The sequence below is a fragment of the Gorilla gorilla genome, chromosome 3, assembly GCF_029281585.2.
Source record: "Gorilla gorilla gorilla isolate KB3781 chromosome 3, NHGRI_mGorGor1-v2.1_pri, whole genome shotgun sequence".
Taxonomy (NCBI): domain Eukaryota; kingdom Metazoa; phylum Chordata; class Mammalia; order Primates; family Hominidae; genus Gorilla; species Gorilla gorilla.
In genome coordinates this window covers 10885016-10894650 of record NC_073227.2, presented here as the reverse complement: position 1 = coordinate 10894650, position 9635 = coordinate 10885016, and the positions used below count along the sequence as shown (strand labels likewise).

The 9635-nt window shown below is 46.9% G+C and overlaps 1 protein-coding gene across 5 annotated transcripts in view; it reads left to right on the top strand.

Annotated features, from left to right (window-relative positions):
* Positions 1-9635, top strand: part of ZFYVE28 (zinc finger FYVE-type containing 28) — a 150100-nt gene that overhangs the window by 98082 nt on the left and 42383 nt on the right. For all 5 annotated transcript variants that reach the window (XM_055384370.2, XM_055384368.2, XM_055384371.2 and 2 more), the window contains one exon: positions 3-104. In XM_055384370.2, coding sequence (XP_055240345.2) covers positions 3-104 — 102 coding nt within the window. The remainder of the gene's footprint in view (positions 1-2; positions 105-9635) is intronic.

The following is a 9635-nucleotide window of genomic DNA, read 5'->3' as shown; positions in this document are numbered from 1 at the left end:
AGTGGCCTCGTGGTCTACGCGGACGGACCCCTGAACTTGGACCGCAAGGTGGAAGACATGTCTGAGCTGTTCCGGCCCTTCCACACGTTGCTGCGGAAAATAAGGTGGGGATGGAGATAGAGGAGGTGGGGGAGGGGAGGGGGACAGGAGGGCCACAGGTGGGCGCTGAAGTCATGTTTAGCCGCCGCCTCCAGGTCCTCCTCTCTGTGAGGAAGGATGGGCTGGTTAATATTCCCTAGGGAGGGGTCACAAACGACCCACGGGGGTCACAGAGTCCTGGCTTTTGCCCCCACCTGGGCATCGCATGGTGTGGGCGCTCTCTTGGGCTGAGCTGGGGGAGTGAACCTCACACTTCCTGACATGGTGCAGCAACAGCTAAGTGTCCTACTGTCCCCACCATTCCCACTGTCCCCACCATCCCCACCGTCCCCACCGTCCCCACTGTCCCCACCATCCCCACCGTCCCCACCGTCCCCACTGTCCCCACCGTCCCCAAAGCGCTTGCTTCTGTTGGAGTCTTGGTGCTCCACCTGTGCCCTTTGTCTTTAGTTACTGGTTTACGTCCATGTCCACATGGGAGACCCCCTTTTAAAACACGACGCCTTTCCTTCATATGGGCCAAGGGCTTTGCTGGGTGGCCTGAGCCGACAGAGCCCAGCTGTGGCTTCCTGGAGGGACGGGGGCCACGTGAAGCCCATGGCACATGTCCTCCATGTGCCACCCTGGCTCTGTGGCCTGGGACAGCTTGGTATTTCCTACCACGGCCCCTGATCACTGCAACCAGGTTTCCTTCGGGGACCCAGAAGCCTAGAACTCTGCCCCATGAGGGCCAGAGGTGCTGTGAGTCCAGACAGTGAAAAGTGACCCCGTGGGCTATGGGGTCCCCGTCACCCTTGCAGATGGGGTTGTGAGCTCTTGGGGCCTTGGCAGGTGGTCCTTGGCATCGGTGGGCTCAGGGGCAGGGGTGCTTGGTTCAGTCCATGTTTCCTCTGGGAGATGGCTGTCGCTGCTTCCCTCCTGCTTGGGGGGATGTGAGCCCTGGACCTGGAGGTCGCAGTCTCATCCTTCCTCGGGTGACGTGGAGGAGACCACAGTGAGGAGAGGAGACAGATGCCACCTAGACCAGGAAGGCACATGCACCCCCCGCCCCACATATGGGGGTCTTACAGGAAAGGTGACACAGGTGCCGGGCCGTGGCTGGAGAAGGAGCCTCCTGGGCAGTGTGGGGCTGGAAGGGGGCCCCGGCCACACAGGAGTGGAGTGGACGTCCGGGGAGCATATCCGCCCTTGGCCTGCATGGGCGATGGAGAGGAGGATGAAGCTGAACGAGCTGGAGGCAGAATGCTGTCGAGGGATTAATGCTAGGATTACAGGCGGACCACCATGCCCAGCTAATTAAAAACAATTTTTTTTGTAAAGATGGGGTCTCGCCATGTGGCCCAGGCTGGTCTTGAACTCCTAGGCTTAAGCTTTCCTCCCGCCTCGGTCTTCCAAAGGGTTGGGATTACAGGTATGAGTCACCTCACCTTGCAGAAAGCTGTGTGGGTGGAACGTGCCTCTGCTGCCCACCCTGGGGCCCTGATGTGGGAACCTCACCCATGGGTAGGGCAGCGGGGACCCAGGTGTGCACCCACAGGCTGGCCCTGCCGCCCCGACGGAACTGCTGCTTGTGCTCCCCGCCCACCCACGGAAAACAGTGAGAATCCACAGATGAGCCTGCATCTCCTCCAGCGTCAGGGTTTGAGGACTTATCCGTTACTGTCCACGTGTAGTGGTGTGATCTCAGCTCACTGCAGTCTCCGCCTCCAAGTTCAAGAGATTCTCCTGCCTCAGCCTCCTGAGTAGCTGGGATTACGGGTGTGCGCCACCATGCCTGGCTAATTTTTATATTCTTAGTAGAGACGGGATTTCACCATGTTGGTCAGGCTGGTCTTGAACTCCTGACCTCAGGTGATCCGCCCTCCTCGGCCTCCCAAAGTGCTGGGATTACAGGCGTGAGCCACTGCGCCCAGCCAAAAGATCCTGCTTTTAAAGGTACCTGAACTGTGGAAGTAAGGACTGGGTGAACTAAAAGCCCGGGGAAGGGAGCCTTTGGAGGTGAGCTGCAGTCTACTTGGCTGTTTTTCCCCAGGGAAGATTTGATGATTCCAGGCTTGTCCAGGGCCCAGGCTTCCCAGGCAGAGAAGCTCTGCTGGGGAAAGAACATCTAATCAAGGGCTGGTGAAACAGGCTGGCAGCTTGGGGGCATTCAAGCAGCACGCCTGCCAGTCCTGGGGAAGCAGGAAATCCAGGCAGAAAGCCCCCTGACAACAGGCTTCCTGCAGTTTCCAGGTGCTTAGGAACAAAAGCACGCCTTGAGGCCGGGCGTGGTGGCTCATGCCTGTAATCCAGGCACCTTGGGAGGCCCAGGCAGATGGATCACCTGAGGTCAGGAGTTTGAGACCAGCCTGGCCAACATGGTGAAACCCTGTCTCTACTAAAAATATAAAAATTAGCTGGGCGTGGTGGCGGACGCCTGTAATCCCAGCTATTTGGGAGGCTGAGTCAGGAGAATCATTTGAATCTGGGAGGCGGAATTTGCAGTGAGCTGAGATTGTGCCACTAAATTCCAGCCTGGGCGACAGAGCAAGACTCTGTCTCAAAAAAAAAACAATCAAACAAAAAGCATGCCGTGGGCACACTGCTAGAGACGTTTGCCAGATTTTGAAGTTGCATGTGGCTGGAGGTTGAGCTGGAACTTGGAAGGACAGAACTCGGTCTCCTGCAGACTTTGGGGTTTGAGAAGGCAGAGAGCCCAGCAGGCTCAGAACTGCAGTAACCAGACCTAAGCTGCAGCCAAGCCTCAACCTACTCCGTGTCCGAAGGGAATGCAACAATGGACCTCATGCGGTCAGCCTAACAGAGAAAGGGGTAGTCCCCTCTGGTGGAAAAGGCGTCATCTGTAACCTTTATGATTCTTTTATATCCAATGTCTGTCATATAATCCAAAATTGCTTAAAATGTTGGCTGGGCACAGTGGCTCACTCCTGTAATCCCAGCACTTTGGGAGGCCAAGGCGAGCGGATCACCTGAGGTCAGGAGTTTGAGACCAGCCCAGCCAACATGGCAAAACCCCATCTCTACAAGAGTACAAAAATTAGCCAGACATGGTGGTGCATTCCTGTAATCCCAGCTACTCGGGAGGCTGAGACCAGAGAATCGCTTGAATCCAGGAGGTGGAGGTTGCAGTGAACCAAGATCGTGCCACTGTACTCCAGCCTGGGTGACAGAGTGAGACTCTGTCTCAAAAAAAAAAAAAAAAAGTTAAAGAGACAAGAAAATACTGTAATCCCAGCACTTTAGGAGGCCAAGGTGGTCGGATCACAAGGTCAGGAGATCGAGACCATCCTGGCTAACACAGTGAAACCCCATCTCTACTAAAAATATAAAAAATCAGCCAGGCATGGTGGTGCGCACCTGTAGTCCCAGCTATTTGGGAGGCTGAGGCAGGAGAATTGCCTAAACCTGGGAGGCAGAGGTTGCAGTGAGCCGAGATTGCACCACTGCACTCCAGCCTGGGCTACAGAGTGAGACTCCATCTCAAAAAAAAAAAGAGAGACAAGAAAATATATCTGATAGTTTAGAGAAGAGCCAGAAAGTGGATGCAGAGTTCTGATGATCCAGATAACTACTCCCAAGAATGTGAACACAGTGCTGATCAATATGTTAAAGAAAATAGAAGGGGGCAAATTAGATAAGAGGATAGAGAATTTAACAGAGAATTGGAATCTATACAGAGAGACACAACCAAGTGTGGTGGCATGCACCTGTAGTCCCAGCTCCTCAGGAGGCTGAGGCCGGAGGGTCACTTGAGCCCAGGAGTTCTAAATCCTAGTGTGCTATGCTGATCAGGTATCTGCACTAAACTTTGGCATCAATATGGTGACCTCCTGTAGCAGGGAACCACCAGGTTGCTTAAGGAGTGGTGAACCTGCCCAGGTCAGAAATGGAGTAGGTCAGAACTCCCGTGCTGATCAGTAGTGGGATTGCACCATTACAGTGCAGCGTGAATAGCCACTGCACTCCAGCCAGGACAACATAGCAAGACTCCATCTCTAAAGAAAGAAAGAAAGGGGAAGGAAAAAAAGGAAAGGAAGGAAGGAAGAAAAAAATGACATTCTAAAGCTAAGAAAATTCACAATTTGACAATAAGGACGCAGTAGATGGGTTTAATAGCAGATTGGACCCAGCAGAACACAGAAGTAGTCAGCTTGAGGATAGCTTAATAGAAGAGGCCCAAACTGAAGCTCAGGCAGGAAAAAAGAGGGGAAAAACAACAAGAAACAACAACAGAAAACCAGAATAGAGCATAAGAGACACGTGTAACAAACTCAAAAGGCCTAAAATACATAATTGGAATCCCAGAAAGAGAGAAAAGAGAGAAGGGGCAGAAGTAATATTCAAAGAAGTAATGGCTAAACATTTTCCCAAATTCCAAAAGACAAAAATCTCTGGCCACAGATTCAGCAAGAAAACTACAAACAAAAAACCAACCAGCATACCTGGGTATATCATAGTGAAATTGCCAAAAACAAAGACAAAAAATTTGACAAGCAGCAAGAGAAAAAGGACATACTACTTTGAAACGAACATAAGATGGATAGCTGTCTTCTCAACAAATGAACAGAAACAATGGAAGCCGACAAGCAGTGAAATAACGTATATTTAAACTGCTGAAGGAGGTTGGGCACGGTGGCTCCCGCCTGTGATCCCAGCACTTTGGGAGGCTGAAGCGGGAGGATCACTTGAGCCAGGAGTTGGAGACCAGCCTGGCCAACATGGTGAAACCTCGTCTCTACTAAAAATTCAAAAATCAGCCAGGCGTGGTGGCGGGCGCCTGTAATCCCAGCTGAGACACGAGAATCACTTGAACCTGGGAGGCGGAAGTTGCAGTGAGCAGAGATCACGCCACCGCTTTCTAGCCTGGGCAACGGAGTGAGACTCTGTTTCAAAAAGAAAACAAAACAAAACAAAACTGCTGAAGGAAAATAGCTGACAACCAGAATTTTATAACCAGCAATAATATCCTTCAAAAATGAAGGTGATATTTTGCCTTCATGAATTATTCCAAAACATAGAACTGAAGGAACTTGTTATCAGCAACCTGCACATAAAACAATTAATTGGAGTTCTTCAGAAAAAAAAATTGTATCAGATGGAAATGTAGAAATGCTAGAGAGGCCAGGTGCGGTGGCTCCTGCCTGTAATCCCAGCACTTTGGGAGGCCAAGGCAGGAGGATTCCTTGACCTCAGGAGTTTGAGACCAGCCTGGACAACATAGTGAGGCTCTCTACTAAAAAAAAAAAAAAAATTAGCTGGGCATGGTGGCATGCCTGTAGTTCCATCTTACTCAGGAGGCTAAGGTGGGAGGATCATTTGAGCCCAGGAGTTTGAGGTTGCGGTGAGCTATGATTGTGCCACTGCACTCCAGCTTGGGTGACAGTAAGGCCCTGTCTTAAAAAAAGTAATGCAAGAGAGACTGAAGAACACGATGTGGGTTCATATAAGTGAATATTAACTGTACAAAATAATTGTAGTGTCTGTGGAGTTTAAATTATACGTAGTACTAAAATTCATGATATACAAGTAGCAGAAAAGACAAAGGGGTAAATGGAATTTTAAAGTTGTATTGGAAATGTGATTGAATAAATTATTTATATTAGAATGTGATCAAGGATCACTATTACAATATTAGGATAACACTAAAATAATAAAGATGAATAACTAGCAAATGCATAGAAGGAAAAACATCCAAAATAAGGTAAGAACAGAGAAAGAGAAGATACAACAAATGGACCAAATAGAAAAAAATAGTAAGATGAAAGATACAAACCCAACCACATCAGTGATTACATTAAATACAAATGGACTAAATATTCTAAGTGTAAAACCAAGATTACCAGTCTGGGTTGAAACAGCAGCAACAACAGCTGTACTTGGCTGACGAGAGACCCAGTCCTGACACAAGTACGTGAACAAGGTTGAGAGTAAATAGACAACATAAACCATGCAGACCACCCAAAGAAAGTTGTTGTAGTTATATTTATCAAAGTAAACTTTAAGGCAAGAAAGATTACCAGAGATAAAGAGAAATATTTCATGCTGATAAACAGGCAATTCAGTAGGAAGATGTCACAATCCCAAATCTGTATGTATGGGCTGAATAACATAGCTGTAAAACTTATGTAAAGCAAATAACAGAAATATAAGGTGGAAGAGACAAATCCAAAACCAGCAGGATACTTTAATTTACCTCTCTATAACTGATGGAACTAACAGGAAAACCCTTGAGAATGTAAGAAATCTCAATAACAAAACTAATAAACTTGACCTGACTTACATGTGTAAGTTACATCCAACAATTGCCAGAATTCACGTTCTTTTTTTTTTTTTTTTTTTTTTTTTTTTTTGAGACAGAGTCTCACTCTGTCGCCCAGGCTGGAGTGCAGTGGTGCGATCTCGGCTCATTGCAACCTCTGAATTGCAACCCAGGCTCAAGCAATTCTCCTGATTACAGGCACGTACCACTACTGCCTGGCTAATTTTTGTATTTTCAGTACAGACTGGGTTTCACCATTTTGGCCAGGCTGGTCCTGAACTCCTGACCTCAAATGATCCACCCACTCGGCCTCCCAAAGTGCTGGGATTACACACATGAGCCACCGGGCCCACCCTTATGTTCTTCTTAAAAGTATGTGGAGGCTGAGTGCAGTGGTTCATACCTGTAGTCCCAGCACTTTGGGAGGCCCAGGTGGATGGATTGTTTGAGCCCAGGAGTTTGAGACCAGCCCGGGCAACGTGACGAAACACTGTCTCTACAAAAAATGTAAAAAAATGGGTGTGGTGGCACATACCTGTGGTCCCAGCTACTTGGGAGGCTGAGGTAGGAGGATGGCTTGAGCCCAGGAGGCAGAAGTTGCAATGAGCTAAGGTCATCCCACTGCACTCCAGCCTGCACCACACAGCCAGACCCTATCTAAATAAATAAATAAATAAATAAATAAATAAATAAACAAATAAATAAATTTTAAAAAAAGCATGTGGACCATTTATCAGAATTGATTATATGACAGACCGTAAAGAAACCCACAGTGAACCTCAAAGACAGAACGTATTCATAGTATGTACTCTGACTTTAGTGAGCCAGGTATCAAAAAAAAAAACAAAACCTGGAAAAACCTGGAAAAATCCCCAATTACATGATAAATTAGGCAAAACACTTCTATTTATTTATTTATTTGAGACAGAGACTTACTCTATCACCCAGGCTGGAGTGCAGTTCGCGTGATCTTGGCTCACTGCAACCTCTGCTTCCTGAGTTCAAGCGATTCTTGTGCCTCAGCCTCCTGAGTAGCTAGAACCATAGGCATGCACCTCCATGCCTGGCTAATTTTTGTATCTTTAGTAGAAACGGGGTTTCACTATGTTGGCCAGGCTGGTCTCGAACTCCTGATCTCAAGTGATCTGCCTGCCTTGGCCTCCCAAAGTGCTGGGATTATAGGTGTGAGCCACTGCACCTGGCCCAAAAAACTTCTTTTTTTTTTTTTTTGAGGCAGAGTCTCGCTCTGTCACCCAGGCTGGAGCGCAGTGGCGCGATCTCGCTCACTGCAAGCTCCGCCTCCCGGGTTCATGCCATTCTCCTGCCTCAGCCTACCACGTAGCTGGGACTACAGGGGCCCGCCACGACGCCCGGCTAATTTTTTGTATTTTTAGTAGTGACGGGGTTTCACCATGTTAGCCAGGATGGTCTCGATCTCCTGACCTCGTGATCCACCCGCCTCGGCCTCCCAAAGTGCTGGGATTACAGGCGTAAGCCACCGCGCCCGGCCCCAAAACACTTCTAAATAATTCCTTGTTCATCGCAGAAGTCAATGGAAATTTTTCTTTTTTTTTCTTTTGTAATATAGATGGGATCACACTATGTTGCCCAGGCTGGTTTTGAACTCCTGTGCTCAAGCCATCTGCCTGCCTTGGCCTTCCAAACTGTTGGGCATGAGCCACTGTGCCTGGCCAAAATTTAAAAATAGTTTTAACTACATGATAATAGAGATATGATATATCCATGTGGCCAGGCCCAATGGCTCATTCCTGTAATCTCAGCATTTTGGGAGGCTGAGGTGGGAGGATCACTTGAGCCCAGGAGTTCGAGACCAGCCTGGGTGAGGCAATTCTCCCACCTCAGCCTCCTGAGTAGCTAGGACTACAGGTGTGAGCCACCACACTTGGCTGTTTCTTTTTGTATAGATTCCAATTATCTGTTTAAATTCTTCATCCTCTTATCTAATTTGCCCCCTTTAATTTTCTTTAACATATTAAAACAACAATAAAAAACTTAGTTGGGCATCGTGGCACACGCCTATAGTCCCAGCTACTTGGGAGGCTGAGGTAGGAGGATTGCTTGAACCCAGGAGTTTGAGGGTGCAGTGAGCTATGATCCTGTCACTGTATTCCAGTCTGAGCAACAGAGTAAGACCTCATCTCTAAAAAAAAAAAAAAGGAAAATTAAGATGAGGCCTAAGCGGTGTTTTGAAGGAAATTTATAGCATTAAATGCTATAAATTAGAACAGAATAAAGGATGAAATTCAATTATATAAAATTTTATCTAAAGAAGCTAGGAAATAATAAGTTTATCATACCTCAAGAAAGCAGGAGAAAAGGAATAATAAAAATAAGAACAGATGTCAATGAAATGCAAAACAAATGTATAGTAGGGGAAAGACAAACCCAAAAGTTAGGTTTTTTGTTTGTTTGAGGCAGAGTCTAGCTCTGTCACCCAGGTTGGAGTACAGTGGTGCGATCTCGGCTCACTGCAGCCTCTGCCTCCCAGGTTTAAACAATTCTTCTGCCTCAGCCTCCCAAGTAGCTGGAATTACAGACGCCTGCCACCACACCCAGCTAATTTTTTTGTATTTTTAGTAAAGACAGGGTTTCACTGTGTTGGCCAGGCTGGTCTCGAACTCCTGACCTTGTGATCTGCCCACCTTGGCCTCCCAAAGTGCTGGGATTATAAGCGTTAGCCATCATGCCAGGCCCCAAAAGTTAGTTATTTTAAAAGACTAACAAAATTGATAAATTCCTAGCTGGACTAGTTCAAGAGAAAAAAGATAAAACACAAATCACTAATAATATAGATGGAAAGGAGACATCACCACAGACCTTACAGATATTAAAATGATATAAGAGGATATTATAAACAACTTTATATCACTAAATTTGACAATTTGAATTGGACAAATTCCTCAAAAAAGCAATTCATCAAAGCTAACAGAAGAAGAAACAGAAAACCTTTTAATCCAATATCTATTAAAGAAGTTGAATTCATTATTTTAAAACCTTCCCACAGAGAAAACATCAGACACAGATGGCTTTCCTTATGTATTCTTCTAAACATTTAAAGAAGAAATAACACAAATCTTATATAAATTATTTCAGGGAATAGAAAAAAAAGACATTTTCTAACTTTTTTTTATAATTATTGAACAAACTCTCACTTTGTCATGCAGGCTGGAGTGTGGTGGCACAATCTAGACTCACTGCAATCTCTGCCTCCCAGGCTCAAGCGATCCTCCCACCTCAGCCTCCTGAGTAGCTGAGA